The sequence below is a fragment of the Phaseolus vulgaris genome, chromosome 4 (assembly GCF_051622355.1).
Source record: "Phaseolus vulgaris cultivar YP4 chromosome 4, ASM5162235v1, whole genome shotgun sequence".
In the NCBI taxonomy this organism is placed as follows: domain Eukaryota; kingdom Viridiplantae; phylum Streptophyta; class Magnoliopsida; order Fabales; family Fabaceae; genus Phaseolus; species Phaseolus vulgaris.
The window spans coordinates 16,292,111-16,314,945 of NC_143501.1; the positions used below are offsets into that span (position 1 = coordinate 16,292,111).

The 22,835-nt window shown below is 28.7% G+C and overlaps 1 protein-coding gene, 1 long non-coding RNA gene and 1 pseudogene across 2 annotated transcripts; 1 reads left to right on the plus strand and 2 right to left on the minus strand.

Annotated features, from left to right (window-relative positions):
- Positions 1–2,599: 2,599 nt before the first annotated feature.
- Positions 2,600–3,427, minus strand: LOC137836459 (putative CCR4-associated factor 1 homolog 9 pseudogene; annotated as a pseudogene).
- Positions 3,428–14,082: 10,655 nt separating this feature from the next.
- LOC137838436 (putative CCR4-associated factor 1 homolog 9) lies at positions 14,083–14,910 on the minus strand. Its single transcript, XM_068647682.2, is given in 1 exon segment — positions 14,083–14,910. A coding segment is annotated over 1 exon segment (828 nt).
- Positions 14,911–17,148: 2,238 nt separating this feature from the next.
- LOC137836462 (uncharacterized) lies at positions 17,149–18,518 on the plus strand. Its single transcript, XR_011085290.2, has 3 exons — positions 17,149–17,329; positions 17,481–17,555; positions 18,333–18,518. It is a non-coding gene; the product is annotated as an uncharacterized LOC137836462 (long non-coding RNA).
- Positions 18,519–22,835: the final 4,317 nt, after the last annotated feature.

Below are 22,835 nucleotides of genomic sequence, written 5' to 3' on the forward strand. Positions count from 1 at the left end.
CCTCAATCCCGCACCAACCCCACCACGAAATAGGACCAACACCACAACGCCACCTGCATAAATACGTAACACTGCGCATCAACCCTCCACGAAACAGCCCCCAACACCACAGAACAAAGGAACACTGCAACAAACACACCAAGAGCCACCAAACAAGATACGATCAGCAGCCAAGAGACGTTTTATTTATTTTATTTTGTTTTCATTTTTTTAGTTTTATTATTTTCTTTTATTTTATTCTTAGTTTTATTTGACGTAAGTTTTTTTTTTATATTTCTTATTTTTTATTTTTCTGAATTTTTTTTCTCTTATTTCTTTTTTATTTAAGATTTTTTAGCTAATTTTAATTATACGCTTCTGGTTTTATTTTTCTTTTTTTCTAAATTTTTTAAAAAGATTATTTGTTTTTCTTCTTCTTTATTCTAAATTTTCTGTTTTTTATTTATTTTTTGAAAAAAATAATAATATATTTTTTCTTTACTTTTGTGCTAATACTTACTTGAGTTGTCTTATAATATATATGATATTAAGAGAAAAAGTTTCTAAAGATGAAGGTGAGAAGACAACTAGGAAAAATGTAAGTAAGAAAAGAAAAGAAAGAAGAAGTGAGAGAGGAGTCCTCTACATCTACCCATCAACTTGAGATAATTTATAAAGAAAGTAACATGGCTGAGGAATGACAACCACCATCTAGAAAAACACTTGTAAATTCTATGGATCGGTGGGATTGGAGGACCCAGGAAAAAATGCATCAAGCTATATGACATTAAACAAGCGGTTGCTGAGAGACAATCCAGTATTTTAATTACTATGTTTTGTTTTTGTGTTTTTTGTTTAGTTTTTGTTTAATGTTATGTGTTGTGTGGTGAAACTGAGTTTGATGACCCCAGAACATGTATAACCTAGGGACATGTATTCTTTTCCTAGAGTATGTCCAACAGATGAAACAAGACCATCTACAACTGTAGATGGAGATTTAAATACAGCTGGATGAGTTGCTAGGAAGAGATGATTGAGCACAAAGTATGGTTATCTTTCTAGTTATTATTTCCTTTTAGTTTGTTTTATTTACTTTTTTTAGTTGTTTAATTTTCTTATATTTTTAGTTTTATTTTATTTGTTGAATTTTCTTTCTAGTTTTATTTTGTTTTTAAATATTATTGTGAGAACTGGAATATTAATTTTGAATTGAAAAATTATTAAACAGACTTTGTGTCTAAAGATTAAAACAATGAAATGATATAAACACGGGTTGAAAATTCAAATGTGTTGAATCCATATTCAAATGTGGTTGATATTGTAGTACATGAAAATTAGATTGGATGATTAGTTGGAACATATAATGACAACAATAAAGAATTAGACTAATTAAGCTAATAAGTGTGTACGGAACTTAAACAGTTGAGAGTTTCACTGATTAATCGACAATTATGATTGCTTGATTTTTATGTTTTTTTATGTTACATCATAAAAGAGCATGAAAATCAGTTACAAAATTTGTAAACAAATTTAGAACAATTTTTTACACTTCACATCAAAATTCCCAAATATTAGACATACATCTTGAACTAATTGAGAAATTGAGAATGCGTGAAATGCTATGCCTCCAAAATTGTTAAAAGCAATATGTGGTGCCAACTCAATGTTAAAAAACGCGGAAGTGGGAAATTAATAAAATTTGTTGGATTTCTAAAAAACTGCCATTACTTACTTGGGGTTTAGAAAACCTCTTTTGTACACTTATCTTATTGGAGAGGTTTTTTAAACCTTTGTTAGCAAACCTCTCTTTAAAAATAAGAGTTTTTGTATTGTAATTATTTTATCTATTTTATGTCCCATTTCTTTTTATCAATTTAAAAAAAAAAATCTATAACCAAAATTTTAGTTATATGATAAAATAAAGAAATACATGTACACTCTACATATATAGTTAAGCAATAAAATAATTGTTAAATAACATTAGAAACAAAATATAAAATAAAGTGCGGGATCGGGGTAAGATAAAATTATATCTTACCTAATTAAAATCTATTTTTTTTCACTCCCGTAATTACCGAAAATTTTATTTTATGTAGTCTCATATTTCTAAAAAAATAAAATTATTTATTCAAAATTCACTATCTGTAATATGTGAGGGCCACACACAGCAAAAAGAGAGTCCATGCAAGGTGCGTATTCAAAGGCTAACACTTTGAACATTTCACAATGAGAATTTTCGTCACCGTTTCTACTGCTTATTTGAAGTCAAATAATTAGTTTTAAATAAACGAAAATTAATTGAGAAATAAAAATAAAAGTTGATATATTGAATGGTCATGCACCTAAAAGCAATCAATTTCATAGGTTGGTTGAGTGTATTTAGAAGACACGGAGAAAACCCAACACTCATTTCAATTTACAATGAGTTTTCAAAAGGGAATACATTTCTTGATTGATTCCATCACAACATAAATGTATTACTAAAGAAGAAACATATATAAGGGGAAAAAAAGAAAGAGAGATACCTAGAATAAAATGGAGTGATATATATTATTGTAGAATCTGAAAATTCTATCGTATTGAAAGAGAATACAAGTAGAAAGATGGTAAAAAAGAAAAATCAAGGCATCTCTAAGCCATAGAACACACCTGCATGTTCTAGTAAGTCAGGCTATGTATGAAAATAGAGAGTTTTAATTTTATTAAAAACATGGAGAGTGACTAAGCTATCGGAGCCTGCATGATGACTTTTTCTGGCATTATTATCCAAACCTAGGGACTCAGAAACTCTATCTAAACTGCCATGAAGGTTGGGACAAAATCTGATGAGATGTTTGACGTCATATACTCTGTATCCAAAGAAGAATTTAACAAGTTGAAGAAAGTCACCTAAGTTGGGAGGTAAATATGGTTGCATATAAAAAAAGCGTTGGCTCAATATCTTCAACATGTACCCAAAATCATAGGCACTGTGAAAAGCAATCCACTGAATATTATTGTTGCAGAGGAGTCCTGAGATCATCATCAACTCGGCAAATCGCACAATGCTCACTCCATACTTTCGATTCTTGTCAAAATCCATGCCTTGACTTCGGAGGAGGGTGATGGAGTCAGGAGCATGAGCATGGCGTGTCACATCAAACTCACAGAAGTTGAATTCCCAAATGAAGCGGTTCGAGGTTCCAAAGGTTGGAAGGTTGTCGTGGCTGTCTGAAAAGGTGAGACCCACTTGGATGAGATGCATACCGTCTATATTAGCTTTCATCACTGCGTAATTATTTTGTGGATGTCGGAATCCTGGATGCGATTGAAAGATGACGCCGGGGAACTCTGTGTCCATAGAGATGAAAGGATACAAGGCAATGATGGAACGAATCAACTCGAACTCCAATTCAAGGTTGTAAGACCACACTGATCTCGTCATTACAGAACCGCAAGAAAATGTCATGTTGCTTTCTCTTTTTGTCTCTCTTTCTCTTCCAATATCTCTTTCTCTTCTTATATCTCTTTCTCTTTTGATCTCTCTTTCTCTTCCCTTCAAGAACAACAAAACAACCACACCAACCATCCTGACTACACTACTTTTATAGCCCAAATCACACACAACTTACAAAACATAATTGGTTCATGCAATCTTATCTTATAATCACACTTATTATTTCTTTATGGTATGATTCAATATATTAATTAAATATATCAAGATAAGATTAAGATTTCATTTTCTTTATTACATTCCTCAAATCTAATCTTACTTCTTGCACTCTACTCTTATTTCATATTTATTTACAAACTTTTATCTTTTTAATACATATTTCAAGAGTTGATCATTTCAGAATCAATGATAGTTATCTTTTATATCTCAACCCACAATTAGATTTAACTATCTTATTTATTTTTGAAATATATATATACATTATAAATATTTTTTTGTTAGGATATGATTATAAGTAAATCATAACTAGCTTATCTATTTTATGAGATTGATATATTTAAATTGCAGATAATTATTTTATATATTTTACGTTCCATTTTTTTTTCAATTTTTAAAATTTTAAAATATAATACCAAAGTTTTAGCTATATGATAAAATGAAGAAGTTATATGATAAAAGAAAAGAAAAATGTTTTAATGTTTTTCTGTTATATTTGTTGTGCACCCTACCTCTGTTTAGTATCTGCCTCGCTATATCAATTTATTTGACAGGAATTAATTTATTATGAATTAATTTGGTATTAAGCTATAACATTGTAGGGATTCGTTATTAAAAAAAACCCACACCTTTTATTCTACGAATAATTAAATTTTCCACACTTTTATTTATTTATTTATTTTTATTATGAAAGATGTTTAATATGTTTAACTATATCTAAATAAATTATTTTTTATCAACAAAAAATAAAATACCCTTTATTTGATTAAAGATATAATTGATCGATAATATATAATATTTTACATATTTCCCCATTTTTAATAAGGTATATTATTTATAAATTGTCAATAAAATAAAATTTTAATTATTAAAGTAATTGTGACATATAAAAGTAATTTAAATACTTGTAATACTTTTATTCATTTTTGTCAACAAAAATAATTTAATATAAACAAAAAAAAATTAAAAATATTTGTATTATATAAATACAGAGTTTTAAATATGTATAAATATAGTTTATATTTTACAAAATAATTAGTTTTAAATAAACTAAAAGTTAAGTTCTATAAAAAATACGAAATTGATGTATTAAAAATTAAGATTTGAAAGTGCAAAGTCTAACAGAATTAAATTACAAATAATTATTTTATCTATTTTATGTTAATTTTTTTCTCAATTTTTAAAATTTTAAAATCTAAAACTAAAGTATATATTTAAAATATTATTCATTGTCGATCTTTAACCAATTAAAGAATTTTTTTTATATCAAAATATAGCTCAATAATATTAAAGTGGTTAATAAAATAAAGAAATCCATGTAAACCTACTCATATAGATCAGATAGTTTGTTATCCACATATTACAGTTTGTACTCAGGAATCATAGAATTAGTTAAAACCTAATAATTAAATATATATATATATATATATATATATATATATATCACATCAATTAACAACATTTCTGTGTTTTAACAGAGACCATATATATCAAAATGATTAACAGAATATATATTTGTGACACTTGTATTAAAATATTCTCCAATTGATAGGAAACTAGCGTAAGTAACTATTTTTATTTATTTATTTGTTATCAATCATTTTAATTTGGATAAACTTTTCTCCTGATTTTTTGGCTTAAAGATATTATTGATCAATAATATATAATATCTGAAATATTTTACAATTTTAATTCAAATATATTATTTATAAATTGCCAATAAAATAAAATTGCATAAATGAAAGTAACTTTGACATGTAAAGTAAATTTAAATAATAACTTGTCCTGTAATACTTTTATCATTGTCAAAATAATTAAATTTAATATAAATTAAATAAAATGAAATGTGTGGTATCTCGTTTTGAATATATTTTATTTTTCTTAAAGCGATCTATTTTTAGAACAAACCAACTACAATAACAATTAAAATCTATCAATAAGTTATAATATACTTAGTTTTTTATTTTGAAAAATTAAAACAAAAGTAAAAAGTATAAATTATAGATAATCATCCATATATTTTTATGACGAAATATAAGATTAAATAAGATTAAAAGAGAAGTGAGGAAGAAAAAGATACCGATAAACTGCGGAAATTAATTAGAATAAGATAAATTAGTTATGATTTCAATTATCCATAATTTAAATATAATTTGTTCAAAACATAAAGATAATATATTTAAATTCTTAAAGTAACATTCTCCTCAATTCTAATATATCTTAATACTAGATATAATATTAAGATTATCTACCTTCAAATAATTACTTTTAAAATCTCTCGGATCACTGATATTATAAATGATGAAAACGTTAAAAACAGGATTTTTTATTTTAAAATTTCTTAATTTCAACTTTAACTTTTCATTTTCACTACCCTTCGTTAAAATCTCTTCAATTATCTTAAAACATTGGATTTTTGGAAGGTAGTATTAAAAAATGACGAGGTTCCTGAACGTTTTGAAAATCTAACTCAAATAAAGTATCATAAAGAAGAAGACAAAAAAAAAAAAAAAAAAAAGACAAAGAGATGTATTTTTTTTATATATCAAAAATTATTTTTACAATAACTATAAACTTCAAATCTATACTTTGTCATTAAAAGAATCAAAGACATGTAAGTGCATGAAGGAGACAAAAATAATTAAAAGTTATATTGATAAACTTCTGAGTATAACAAATAAAGTTCAACTTCTTAAATTCTTTTTGATGAAATAATATTGTTAAAAAATTATGATTACTATACTAGAAAAATATGAGTAAAAAATCTCAACTTTTGAGTGGAAGATATGTTAACTATTAACTTGGAAGAATTTGTAAATGCCTTTTAGAGAACAAAGAAAAATGATGAGACGAGACTATAAAATGTGTTTTTCATGTAAAAGAACAAGTTTATAAAGGTAGAAAAAACAAAGAACAATAAATCGAAGAAAAAGATGAGAGAAGGTTAAAAAAAAATCAATAATGTGAGAACTTTTCTCCTTATCCACTTTGCAAAATGATAATTTAATGTTGGTGGAGGCCAGATGTCAAGTGTAAAAACTATAGTGATTTTGGACATGTAAAGCGAGCAAGTCTAAATAAAGAGGTAAAAGTAATTGTGAAGGAGCAAGAAGATGAGAAACTCTTTGTTTCAACATGTTTACTAACAACCAACACTTCTAATAACTCATGGTTAATAGATAGCAGCGGCAGAAACCATTTGACCAACGATGAAAAGTTATTTAGAGAGTATGACAAAATCATCAGTTTTAAAAGTGAAAATTGGAAATGATTATTTCATCTTAGTTAAAGGAAAATGAATCATTGTTATTGAAAGCTTAACAAGTTTGAATTATATCTCTAATGTTTTATGTGTGTCTAACATTGATCAAAATTTCCTTACTGTTGCATAGATTGTTGAAAATGGGCTTCAAAGTCATATTTGAATTTATCTGGTGTTTGACTACAACAACTAAAAGTAAAGATATGTTCAGAGTTAAAATGAGATCTAAACAATATGCTTTAAATCTAATTGATCTATGACATAAAAGACTTGAACATTTTCGTCTTATGCAACTGTTATATATTTCGAAACATGCCTTGGTCAAAGGTGTCTCGGTGATTAAAGACAAGTTGGTAGATTGTGTGGCTTGCCAATTCTGTTAGTCAGTCAGAAAAACATTTCCTCATACCACAAAAGACCATTTCCTCATACAAATTTTGGGGGACCTCAAAGAGTATTGTATTTAACTGGTAATAAATTTTATGCTACTTTTATTGATGATTATATAAGATATTGTTCGATTTATATTTTTATATCCATGACTAAGGTTTCTAGTATCTTCTACAAATATTAAACATTTGTAGAGAATCAAAGTGGTTGCAGTTTGAAAATAATAAGGTTAAACAATGCAAAAGCAACATGCAATTGACGTTTTTTATAAATACTGTGAAGAAGATAGCATTGAACACCAACTTACACTGTCATACCCCCCACAACAAAATGGTGTAAGTGAGAGGAAAAATAGAAGCATAGCGGGATAACAAGGTGTATGTTACATGAGAAGGATTTGTCAAACAAGTTATGGGTAGAGGCTGCAAGCACAATTGTATTTTTTTCTGAACAGGATCAACTATAGTTTTGAACAAAACAATCCATTTGAAAGCTGGTTTGGGTACATACCAGATTTACAAAATTTGAGATTTGTTTTTATGTGTTTATTTTTCTTATGTTCCATATGTTAAAAGGGACAAACTTGACAAAAATGTTGAAACCAAATTTTTTATTGGATACAGTAACATCTCTAAAGCTTACAAAATTTTCGAACCATAAAATGAAAAAAATGTTGTTAGTAGAGATGTAAAGTTCATGCAACAACTAACTAAATCATATAAACCCAGTTTTAAAGCAGATATGTAGCAGATACATAGCAACATACAAACCATATAATTCTCCCCCTATTTGTCTTCACAAATAGAATAAAAGAAGGGGTAAAAACAGAATTAAGAAAAACCAGAATACCAATGTGTGTAGCAGCACCATTGCAACAACAAACCTGTGATACCATATCAGAACTACAACAACATTCTATGGTGTATCAGAGCTATGACAGCAGCAAAATCAAAGTACCATAGACCCCAAAAATTTCAGCAAGGAGACCACAGTTTCTCCCCCTATCTTTTCTTCATCCAACAGTTCAAGTTGGTCAAATGATTGCTCAAGAGGTGGATTTGGTAGAAATATTATTTCTTCTGTTAAGAGCAAACCTTCCAGACGTTCCAAAGATACATTCACAAATATCCATCAACCCCATGACCACCAATGTGGTTGTCATTCATAAAAAGCTTTGAATTTCAAGGAAAACAAAGAATATATCTCTTTATGATCTAATTCAGAGGCACAAAGAATGCATATTTCTTATGAAAGAAAAGAAACAGCTGTAATCATGCATAAGAAATTATAACAGCTTTATTCAAATTTGTCAGAGGTAAAACAATCGGTTGATTTGTGAAAACAATCGGTTGTTTTTCTAAGACAGCAAGAAAATGTTATTTTTCAAAGCAAATCATCTTTCAAAGTGATGGGAAATGCATAATGAAATATATTCATACCTTTGCATTACCTCAAGCATGATTAGAATTTCATTTGGTCTTATGAAGCCAAAAGCATAGGATGAACATATACAACTTACTTTACATAGGTCATGAATTTTGACTTGTCAAGAATTTGAGTAAGGTGTATGCTCTTGAACCATAAGCATCACTTTGATTATTCTTCATCATAGCACATATACTTGAAAGGTTATGCAACACAGAATTGGTGCATATATAAAGCAAGTATAGCAGTAAGATAACAAGACACACACAAACTGGTTTTCTGCATATACAACATTTGTAGAAAAACCAGAAAAAGTGAAGTCTTCAAGTTTCAAGTGCAGAAAAGCAACAACATAATGCACAGTTTTAAAGCTATCTATACAACCAAATCAAGAATAAACTTCTTCCCCTATTTGTTCTCACAAATAGACAATGAGAAGGGTTGTACAAAGCAGAAATCACAATGATAAAACAGTAGTTCAGCAGTACAAACAAAGTTGACATTTCAAGAATAGAACATGACATAGAGCTTTCAAAGTGGATATAATCTTTTATTATCAGATTCTGAGGCACATTCAATGTATATTTGTCCAAATAAAAGATTTCAAAAAGAGGAATGTTTTAATCCTGCATAAGCAAACTTGGCAGCATTATACAAAGGTGCCAGAGGAAAAACAATCGGTTGTTTCGGAAAAACAATCAGTTGTTTTACTGTGACAACAAAAAGAACATTTTTCATAACCAAAAATTACCTTTTAAATTGATGAAAATGCAGTATGCAATTTGTTCATACCTTTGCACAGAGAACCCCAATAGATTCACTAAAAAAGAAGACTTTGAGATGTTCATATGGTCACAAGGCATACTTACATAAATTGAGAAAAAACAACACACATACTCTCTTTGAAGTTTCTTTTGATCAACACTATGCATGTGCAAAGGATGTCTCTTGACATTCAAAGAACCCTGCAAAACATATACAATTGAAAAGTGTAGGTACAAAAATTGTCTTTGCTCTTGATATTCTTCCCTTTAGCAGTCATTCTTCAAGTCCAAAAATGATTTTTGGCTGCCAAGGATACCTACAAGAAAAAATTAAGAAGCAAGATTTGCTCCCCTGAAGAATTTGGGTCCAATGATGTTAGTAGGAACCTTAGGAACCTCAGAAACCTTAGGAACCCATTTCAAAATTCCTTTAGGAACAGAAAACTTCCTTATATTGCAGAATCTAACTGAGTGGTCTCTCTTAATGCAATAAAAAACATGTAACAACCGTGTTTCAATTTTTCAATCGGTTGTTTTTCTAACAGTTTTGAAAAAGACTTTGAAAACTCAGCTTTCTTGCTATGTGGATTAAAACCTAAACTTGCTTTTCCAAAAGCACAATTTTGAGATGGCAAGCAGTCTCAAAGTTGGATTTACCCTTTGAAAGTCTATCCACAGTTTTCACAAGGTAGTGAACCTTCTTTTCTAGAGATTCACAATTTTCAAAAACAAGTGAGTCACACTTGCAAGAAGAGTTCTTGTAAAGCATTTCTAGATTTTCAAAATCAGTTTTTGATTTCTCCATCTCTTCTTCTAGTGCCTTGACTTTGTTTTCAAGCCAGTTATTCAACCCTTTTAACTAATTGTTCAAGATTGCCAATCGGTTAGCTTTCTCATGTGTTTCTTTAAAAGCTTGAAGAAGTTGACTATAATTTTCAGCATTTAAAGAAGTACAAGAACTTACACTACTTGCATCATCTTCTTCTGTGGCCATCAAACACATATTGACTCTTTTTTTTATTTTGTTTTCTTTTCTTTCTTGCTTGACTTCTTCTCCTTGCTCTCTTTATTTCATTGGTTCCCTCATGAGTTACTTCAAGTGTATCCCACATCTCTTTAGCAGATCCACATTTTGAGACCCTGAAAAACTCATTAGAATTTAAGGCAGAGGTGATAATATATTTTGCAATGCAATCAAGCTTTGCTCTTTTACTTTCGCTCTCAGTCCATTGGAAACACAAATACAGAAATATAGTAATCAAGGAAGAAGAGAATGGAATACACCTGGGTATTACAAAGTTTAAAGTTCAGAATACAACCCAATCTTATTCCACACACTTAATAATGATCCAAAGCTCTTTCAAATCTTGGAAAAACTATTTTTGATAAACTTTTTTTCTTACTTCCAGATTAGGAGCATAAAACCACCTTTATATAGACCAACCAAGTGGTCAAAAACATTTAATAAAGGAGCCAAGGTAGTTAGGATCATTTAAAACATAATAAAACCACTTAACAAAATTCTGTTAAGGTTTTCGGAAAAAACAATCGATTGATTTGGTTTGACAGCAAAGTCAACCAAGTCAAACAACTTTCAATCTTTTTCAAAAACCTCTAAGAGCAAAACAACCTGTTGTTTTGAAATTTCAATCTCTTGAAATTTCAACAGCTTTTTATAAAACCCATATTTTCAAAAGGTTAAAGATTCAAATGGACTTGGATCATCTTAAGGAGTGAATTAACAAGTTTCAAACAACTAGACACACACACAACAACAACAAGATCTTCAAGTTTTCCACTTGGATTTGGAGACATCTAAACATCTTGTTCAACAAACAAACCTTATGGTAGCATCTAGAAAAACAATATTTCTTATTTTGTATGGGAAGGTGAACACAAGACATATTAATGGACCAAACTAAAATAACATAAACAAATTCACTAAGAAAATTTTCCAACACCTACGAATTTTAATTTGTATATAAATTTGAACTTACCTAAGAATTATTATTAGTAGATAAAATTGAGTTATTTATGGATTTTTTTTGTACATAAAAGTGAAGTAGTTTGGTGGAAAAAAATTGTAAGTAAAATTCATACGTAATTTTGACCGATCATGATAAGAAATTGTTACCTACGGATATTATGTACAACCTTTTACCTATAAATATTATACATATATGTATATGTAGGTAATAATGTACGAATTTAAATCTGTAGATAATTACATATTGATATTATTAGTATTATATTATTATTAATATTATAAATATAATTATTAGTATTATTAATTTATTACAATATTATTATAAATATAATATTAATAAATATTATTATAAATATAGTAATAATAATAATTAATATTATTATTATGAAGATTTTTTTTCTGTAGGTAACGTTATCTAAGCCGAATTTACTTACGTATAGTTTTTATAGGAAAAATGTAGATAACACTATTTTACCTACCAATTTCGGCAGTAGGTCATTTGTAAAAAAATAATTAGTGATTGCTTATCATTAACTAAATCAAAGGCATAAAATAAACTTGGCAAAGATGATGGAGTCATTATTGTTGTACTCCAACCATGTAATCTTAAGTGTTGATACTTTCGTCTCCTCGTGACTTTAATCATATGCAATAACATTGTTTTTTCCAAGATAATACTTCCACTAAAATTAATAATCTTTTCAAGCTCCATCCATCTTCTCCAAAAGGAATTTTGCATATTTCATTCCTCAGTCTACCATAATCCAAATTCGATTATGTACTCTCATTGTTTGTGGAAAAGGAACCACACATAAACAACACAACTCTATTTATACTTAGTCTTGTCCAATGATTGTAACATTATCTCAGGTCTTTGATACTCCACTTCAGTCTTTTATAAGTCAGACAAACAAGGACATATGGAGTCATTTTTTCTTCATGTTCAACCATACAAAAACTTCTTCAAATATTATATTAGTTATGCTTGATGTACATTAAATCATTTTTATAACTTTTATACTAGATTATATTCTCTAACTTCTTGTTTACAAATACAAACGACTTATCCTAAACCTCATAATTCCCCATTTACTTTCATCATGAAATTCTCAAACCACTTAGTTGTTAACACTTCATTAATTTGAGTCTTTAACCATTACATTTGACACTTGAATTGTCTTCTTGCTCATGCTAGTTCAACCAAATTTTCCTTTCTCGGATGACACATAAACTTGAAATCTTACTCCCTTAATAACTTCACCAATATCTTTGTCTTGTGTCTAGTCTCTTCTGATCAAACAAGTACTTAAGATTCTTACAATATTGAATGTAACTAATCAACCTCTTGTAACAATAAATTAAATCCACATAACTTTTCGTTTCCATGATAGTCTTGTAACGACATTGTTACTCACTCTTATCGATCATTTGGATTTATAGGTTGTTTTATACACACCTTCACTATTTTCTTGTTTTGGATACCCAAATCTCATGTCTACTTAGAAAACATTGAGATTTCATGCAACTTTTTTTTAATCAACAATGTTTCATGCAACTTGATCCATCATCACTCAACAATCTCGTTTTTCTTTCGAAAATCCACACATAATCTAGATTCTTTCGATAAGAGTGTTTTCAAGGGATGGTTCTGAATGCGTGAAATGCTGTGCCTCCAAAATTGTTAAAAGCAGTATCCGGTGCCTCCCAAACTCAATGTTAAAATAAACAAATACATGTACACTCTACACATATAATCAGATAGTCTGTTAGCTACATATTACAATTTATTAGACAATCGTATAATTATCAATCTGTCATCTTATTATATTATCACTTAATTTTGACTATAAACTCCATAACAGAATAAAAAAAATGTCATTACATATTTTTAACTTCAATTTAAATTATGAGATTTGAATAACTGTTTTTACGTTGGTGAATGTTAAAAAATAAAAATAACCAAAAAATATATAGTTAAGTAATTGTTAAATAACATTAGAAACAAATATAAAATAAAGTGCGGGATGGGTAAGATAACCTATATATCTTTAAAATCTTTTTTTTTTCACTCCCGTAATTTTTTCATAGTCTCATATTTAAAAAAAATTAAAATTATTTATTCAAAATTCCACTATCTGTAATATGTGAGGGCCACACACAGCAAAAAGATAGTCCATGCATGGTGCGTATTCAAAGTTTAACACTTTTAACATTTCACAATGAGAATTTTCGTCTTCGTTTCTACTGCTTATTTGAAGTCAAATAATTAGTTTTAAATAAACTAAAATTAATTGAGAAATAAAAATAAAATATGATATATTGAATCGTCATCTACCTAGAAGCAATCAATTTCATAGGTTGGTTGAATGTATTTAGAAGACACCGAGAGAACCCAACACTCATTTCAATTACTTGGCCACTGTACAATGAGTTTTCAAAAGAGTATACATTTCTTTCTTGATTGATTCTATCACAACATAAATGTATTACTAAAGAAGAAACATATATAAGGGGAAAAAAAAGAAGAGAGATAGTTAGAATAAAATGGAGTGATATATATTATTGTAGAATCTGGAAATATATTGTATTGCAAAGAATAGAAGTACAAAGATGGTAAAAAAAAAAATCAAGGCATCTCTAAGCCATAGAATATACCTGCATGTTCTGGTAAGTCAAGTTGTGTATGAAAATAGAGAATTTTAATTTTATTAAAAACATGGAGAGTGACTAAGCTATCGGAGCCTGCATGATGACTTTTTCTGGCATTATTATCCAAACCTAGGGACTCAGAAACTCTGTCTAAACTACCATGAAGGTTGGGACAAAATCTGATGAGATGTTTGATGTCGTATACTCTGTATCCAAAGAAGAATTTAACAAGTTGAAGAAAGTCACCTAAGTTGGGAGGTAAAAATGGTTGCATATAAAAAAAGCGTTGGCTCAATATCTTCACCATGTACCCAAAATCATAGGCACTGTGAAAAGCAATCCACTGAATATTATTGTTGCAGAGGAGTCCTGAGAGCATCATCAACTCGGCAAATCGCACAATGCTCACTCCATACTTTCGATTCTTGTCAAAATCCATGCCTTGACTTCAGAGGAGGGTGATGGAGTCAGGAGCATAAGCATGGCGTGTCACATCAAACTCACAAAAGTTGAATTCCCAAATGAAGCGGTTTGAGGTTCCAAAGGTTGGAAGGTTGCCCTGACTGTATGAAAAGGTGAGACCCACTTGGATGAGATGCATACCGTCTACATTAGCTTTCATCACTGCGTAGTTATTTTGTGGTTGTCGGAATCCTGGATGCGATTGAAAGATGACGCCGGGGAACTCTGTATCCATAGAGATGAAAGGATACAAGGCAATGATGGAACGAATCAACTCGAACTCCAATTCAAGATTGTAAGACCATACTGATCTCGTTATTACAGAACCGCAAGGGAATGCCATGTTGCTTTCTCTTTCTGTCTCTCTTTCTCTTCTTATATCTCTTTCTCTTTTGATCTCTTTTTCTCTTCCCTTCAAGAACAACAAAACAACCACACCAACCATCCTGACTATACTATTTTTATAGCCCAAATCACACACAACTTTCAAAAGATATAATTAGTTTCTGCAATCTTATCTTATAATCACATTTATTATTAAATATATATAGATAAGATTAAGATTGCATTTTCCCTTTTCCAGTTTCTCAGATTTAAAAAAATATAAGATTACATTCCTCAAATCTAATCTTACTTCATCCACTCTACTCTTTTTTTCATATTTATTTACAAACTTTTATCTTTTTAATACATATTTTAGGAGTTGAAAATTTCAGAATGAATGATAGTTATCTTTTATATCTCAACCCACAATTAAATTTAATTATCTTATTTATTTTTAAACTAGATATAAATAAAATATAAATATTTTTTTTAAGGATATGATTATAAATAAATCATAACTAGCTTATCTATTTTATGAGATTGATATATTTAAATTGTAGATATATATTTTATCTATTTTATGTTCATTTTTTTTAAAAAAAATTGAAAATATTAAAATATAATACCAAAATTTTAGTTATATGATAAAATGAAGAAGTTATATGATAAAATAAAAGAAAAATGTTGTAATGTTTTTCTGTTATATTTGTTGTGCATCCTACCTCTGTTTAGGTATATCAATTTAATTGACAGGAATTAATTTATTATGAATTAATTTGTTATTAAGCTAAAACATTGCAGGGATTCGTTATTAAAAAAACCCCAGACTTTTTATTCTATGAATAATTAAATTTTCGACACTTTATTTATTTATTTATTTTTATTATGAAAGATGTTTAATATGTTTAACTATATCTAAAAAATTATTGTTTGTCGACAAAAAATAAAATTCCCTTTAATTGATTAAAGATATAATTGATTGATAATATATAATATCTTACATATTTCCCCATTTTTAATAAGGTATATTATTTATAAATTTTCAACAAAATAAAATTTTAATTATAAAAGTAATTGTGAGATATAAATTTAATTTAAATACTTTTAATACCTTTATTCATTTTATCAACAAAAATAATTTAATATATAAAAATTAAAAATATTTGTATTATATAAATACAGATTTTTAAAGATGTATAAATATAGTTTATATTTTACAAAATAATTAGTTTTAAATAAACTAAAAGTTAAGTTGTATAAAAAATACTAAATTGATGTATTAAAATTAAGATTTGAAAGTGCAAATACTTAAGTCTGAAAGAATTAAATTCCAGATAATTATTTTATTTTACTTATTGATAGAGTTGGGACAGACAATAAGAAGTCCTTTTGGTTGATATGTAGACGAAAATGTATTTTGTGAGCATCATTTTGTATAAGGGTTGACCATTCCTGAAATGGTTCCATTTAATTTCATTGTTATTTGTCGATAAATTGTTTTATTTATGTTACATTATTTTTCTCTATTTTAAAAGTTTTAAAATCTAAAACTAAAATTTATATTTAAAATATTATACATTATCGATCTTTAACCAATTAAAGAATTTTTTATATTAAAATATAACTCAATAATATTAAAGTGGTTAATAAAATAAAGAAACAAATGTAAACCTACACATAAATGAGATAGTTTGTTATCCACATATTACATATGGTACTAGAGAATCATATCATTATCAACCTGTCATCTTATTATCAACTTAATTTTGACTATATATTTTTAATTCCACAATATTTCATATTAATTATATACAATATTATAAAAATTATAGAATTAGTAAAAAAAAATATGCATATATATCACATCAATTAACAACATTTCTGTGTTTTAATAGAGACCATATCAAAATGATTAACAGAATGTATATTTGTGACACTTGTATTAAAATATTCTCTAATTGACAGGAAACTAACGTAAGTAACTATTTTTATTTATTTATTTGTTATCAAGCCTTTTAATCTGAATAAACTTTTCTCCTGATTTTGCTTAAAGATATTATTGATCAATAATATATAATATATAATATCTGAAATATTTTACAATTTTAATTCAAATATATTATTTATAAATTGCCAATAAAATAAAATTGTAAGAATAAAAGTAACTTTAGACATTGTTTTGAATATATTTTATTTATATTTTAGAACAAACCAACTGTAACAGCGTTTAAAAAAAAAACCCAACCCCTCCTCCTGCGCACAGTTTCTTTCTTCTTCTTCTTTTTCTTCCTTATCTCCATTTCTCTCTCTCTCCATATTCTTTTCTTTCCCTCTCTCTTAATTTTCTCTCCCAATCTTCATCTATTTTAGAATCTGATTAGACCATGTTGTAGCTGATGAGTTAAGGAACATTTCTACCGATCAGATTTTCAAACAGAGTAAGTTCATTTTTACTCTAAATATCCTTTGTTCTCTGTTTTTCCTTAGGATTTAGTCATTAATCTTGGTGGGGTCAGTTGAGAAGTTTAATCCTCTCAACTTATTCTATTATATACTGAAATTTTGTTTTGTTTGGATAATTTGTATTAGGCCCGTAAATCTTGAAGTCTATCCAAACGGTGAGGAATAAAATTCTAAAAGTTGCTTGGAAAGCAAGCAATTGAGGTAAGGGAAGCTAAATTTAATTTTTAATAGCACCCTAGGATAGAAGATCTGAATGCGGAAGGGACGTGGTCCCAATATTCAATTTCTCTTGCAGGGATGTTGTGTGCTTATTTATATTGGGTTGTTTGTTTATATATTATTTAAATTTGTGGAAATATTGGGTTTTGATGATTTATTATTAAAGTGTTATTTTTTTATGTCAAATAAACTTTTGAATATTGTGGATAACTTTTTGAATGATATTGTATGACAGAATGGTATGGAATTGAATTCATACATTTGGGATAATGTATGGACTGATGTTTGCTGTGTACTAAGTATTGATGCCTATGTGGTAACAGAGATCTCCGAGCTTCACTGATGATCTAAGTCACATAGACTAAGATATCAGGTTGTGAGAAGCTGATGGAGGAGTTCATGCACACCGTGACATATGAGATGCACGGCTTGGGTTGTATTGAACTTACCCTGATCCTTTCTTTTGGATTCGCTGGTAATCTTTTGATCAGGTGTTAGTCTCTGGTAGGACTTACTTAATAAGGGTCTTCCGGAAGACGTTGTTTGTTGAACATTCTAGATGTGTAGATCCATGTGAGATCTATGTGATTGTTTATTGTTGAGATTTGAAGAAATTTGAATAATTTGAGAAATTGATCATGTAATTTGGTTTTCTTTTTTGATTTAATTGTGTATATTATAAAATTCTATTTTCACTAGCTTACCCTTGTTTTTCTTGTTGTGATTGAACTGCAATGACTGTACTATGTACACGAGCAGATGACCATACAGGTGCAGGAGAGCCTTAGAGGGTTCAAAGTCTTATTTTGAGCTGTGTATATGTAAATATTTGTATTTCTATAAATCCTAATCATGTATTAGGAATGTTTTTTAAAAACTCCAAGTTTGTATAGAAACTGGTTGAACTTTTATTGTAATAGTTATATGTAAATTATGGGGTGTTACACCAACCACAATAAGAATTCAAATCTATCAATATAAGTTATAATAACAAGTACTTAAAATAAGAAGATATAATTAGTTTTTAATTTGAAAAATTAAAACAAAAGTATAAAGTATAAATTATAGATAATGATCAAATATTTTTATGATGAATGATAAGATTAAATAAGATTAAAGAGAAGTGAGGAAGAAAAAGATACCGATGAACTGCGGAAATTAATTAGAATAAGATAAATTAATTATGATTTCAATTATCCATAATTCAAATATAATTAATTCTAAATATAAAGATAATATATTTAAATTTATAAATTAACATTATCCGTAATTCTAATATATCCTAATACTAGATATAATATTAAGATTATCTATCTTCAAACAAATACTTCTTAGATAACTGATATTATAAATGATGAAAACGATAAAAACATTATTTTTATTTTAAAATTTCTTAATTTTAACTTTAACTTTTCATTTTCACTAACCCTTCGTCGTTACATCCAAAAGTCTTCAATTATCTTAAAACATTGGATTTTTGGAAGGTAGTACTAAAAAAATGATGAGGGTCCTGAACGTTTTGAAAATCTAACTCAAATAAAGTATCATAAAGAAGAAGACAAAAAAAAAAGACAAAAATATGTCCTTTTTTTATATATAAAAAAATATTTTTACAATAACTATAAACTTCAAATCTATACTTTGTAAATAAAAGAATCAAAGACTTTTAAGTGCAAGGAGACAAAAATAATTAAAAGTTATATGGATAAACTTTTGAGTATAACAAATAAAGTTAAACTTCTCAAGAACCCCTTTTCTGATGAAATAATATTGTTAAAAAATTATGATTACTATATTAGAAAAATAAGAGTAAAAAATCTCCACTTTTGAGTAAAGATATGTTAACTATCAATTTGTAAATGCCTTATAGGCTAGAGAACAAAAACAATGATGAGACGAGACTATACAATGTGATTTTCATGTAAAAACACAAATTTTTAAAGGTGGAAAAAACAAAAAACAATAAATGGAAGAAAAAGATGAAAGAAGGTTCCAAAAATCAATAATGTGAGAACTTTCTCTCTTATCCAAATCGCAAAAAGATAACTTAATGTTGGTGGAGGCTAGATGTCAGGTGTAAAAACTACAGTGATTTGGGATGTGTAAAACGAATCTGCAAGTCTAAATCAAAGGAGGTAAAAGTAATTGTGGAGGAGCAAGAAGATAAGCAACTCTTTGTTTCAACATGTTTTGCTACAACCAACACTTTTAATAACTAATGGTTAATAGACAGCGGCTGCAGAAACCATTTGACCAACGATGAAAAGCTATTTAGAGAGCATGACAAAATCATCATTTTTAAAAGTGAAAATTTGAAATGATTATTACATCTTAGTTAAAGAAAAATGGATCATTGTTATTGAAAGCTTAACAAATTTGAATTATATCTGTGATGTTTTATGTGTATCTAACATTCATCAAAATTTTCTTAATGTTGCACATATTGTTGAAAATGGGCTTCAAAGTCTTATTTGAATTGAACTGGTGTTTGACTAAAGACACTAAATGTAAAGATGTGTTTAGAGTTAAAATGAGATCTAAACAATATGCTTTAAATCTAATTGATCTATGACATAAAAGACTTAAACATTTTCGTCTTATGCAACTGTTATATATTTCGAAACATTCCTTGGTCAAAGGTGTCTTGGTGATTAAAGACAAGTTGGTAGATTGTGTGGCTTGCCAATTTTGTAAGCCAGTAAGAAAAACATTTGCTCAAACCATCGAAAACCATTTCCTCATACAAATGTTGGGGGACCTCAAAGAGTATTGTCTATAATTGGTAATAAGTGTTATGTTACTTTTATTGATGATTATATCAGATATTGTTGGATTTATATATTATTATCCATGACTAAGGTTTCCAGTATCTTCTAGAAATATAAAACATTTGTAGAGAATCAAAGTGATTGCATTTTAAAAGTAATAAGGTTTAACAATGCAAAAAGAATATGCAATTGATTTTTTTTATAAATATTATGAAGAATCTAGCATTGAACACCAACTTACACTGTCATATCCCCCACAACAAAATTGTGTAAGTAGAGTAAAAATAGAAGCATAGCGGGATAACAAGGTGTATGTTACATGAGAAGGATTTGTCAAACAAGTTGTGGGTGAAGGCTGCAAGCACAATTGTATTTTTTCTGAACAGGTTATCAACTATAGTTTTGAACAAAACAATCGATTTGAAGACTGGTTTGGGTACACACCAGATTTACAAAATTTGAGATTTTTTTAGATGTGTTTGTTTTTCTTATGATCCATATGTTAAAAGAGACAAACTTGACAAAAAAGTTGAAACCAAATTTTTCATTGGATATATAGCATCTCTAAAGCTTGCAAAATTTTTGAACCATAAAATGAAAAAAAAATATTGTGAGTATAGATGTAAAGTTCATGGAAGATCAACAATGGAATTGGGATGAGCAATAAGAAAGCAATTTCCGAAAACTCCACACCTCTTTGATGTTGAAGTTGATGAAATTCTTGTTAGAGGGACAAGATCTCTATGTGATATTTATCAAAGGTGTAATGTGGTTGTTTTAGAACCTATTGAATTTGAAGAAGCTGAAAAATATGAGAAGTGGATTAATGATATGAAGAAAGAATTAAAGATGATTGGAAAAAATTGACACTTGAGAGCTAGTGAATTGACCTCAAAATAAACAATCCGTAGAGTGAAATGGGTTTATAGAACTAAACTAAATGCAAATAGTTCTATACAATAAATACAAGGTTAGATTGGTGGTGAAAGCATATGCTCAAGTGTTTGGAGTAGACTTTTCAGAAATATCTAGATATCTAAGTCCAAGTTTGTGTTCTTGATATCTAGATATCTAAGAAAGTTAAACTTATTACTCCAATTTAGTTTTCTTTATGTACCGAGGGATGAACATCAATTGTTCAACCAATAGTAGTTACTATCTAGGCCTTATACAAGTACAATTGGCGCTCACCGTGGGACCGAGATAGAATTTAAAGACAACAAATGGTATCAACAAGGTTGATGGTAAACAAGAGAATGACTAACGCCGAGCAGATGGCTATGTTCCAAACCTTGCATAGAAAGATCGTGGAGAGGCGCCAAAAAAAAAAAGGAGATACGAATCAAGCGTGAAAAGAATGAGGAGGAGATATGAATCTTTTGAGAAAAAAATGAGCAAATGAGGCAGCAAGTAGCCAAGATCATACTTGAACCAAGGCATAAAAGGCCTCAACCAAAGGTTAGAAGGCCACCTTCACTGGAGAAATTCGATGACACACAAAATCAGGAGAAGACATCCACTTTGAAGATCAATCCATACTTAGAACTTACTGAGAATGACTCATGCATCATCGAGACTCAACCATTTGATACATATACCCAATGGGCATCCCTTCACTGATCACATTGTGAGACACAATATCCACCAACTTGGAAAGGGTTAAAAATTGACTGGTATGATGGAACTACGGATCTGGACGAAAATGTGGATGTGTATACCACCCAGATGCGCCTATATGCATCTGACAATTTGGTGCTCTGCCAAGTGTTTCCCACTTCACTGAAAGGAGAGGCGCTTAGTTCGTTTACATGTCTCACTCCCAATTTAGTGGATTGCTTTTAAAACACTATTGTCCAAATTCGAAACCCAATTTGCTATCAGCCAATCACACCAATTAACATCCATTGCACTTATCAACATACAAAAATAGAAATATAAGTCACTTCAAGCTTTGATGGAGAGATTTAGCTAAGTATCTTTGAATATCCAAAATTTAAGCCTGAAACTAGACATGGATCATACGGTAACAACATTAATGTCAATACTGTTCGCCGATAGTTTGTATAAGAAACCAACAACAAACTTGGACGAATTATGGCAATAGGCAACAAAATTTATGCAGTTGGAAGAGTGACTGGATTACTGAAATCAAGTTCGAGTAGAGAATGGCGGTGAAAGGGGAAAGAATAAGAAAAAAATGGGCATAATATGTTCAAAAAAATGATAAATACAGAGAGAGTCGAAGACCTCGGTTCCATAGTTACACCTCGTTAAATGCTGATAGGGGAAAGATTAGGGACAAGGCCTTGAATGCTGATCTAACTCCTATACTCAGAAAGTTACAAAGTCCTAAAGATGCCAACACATATAGGAAATGTCGATACCATCGCAACTTCAAACGATCAAAGAGATGTAGGTATTAAAAGATAAGATTAAAGAGCTCATTCATGTCGGGGACTTGCACTAGTTTATACAAACCGACAACACAAGTTCA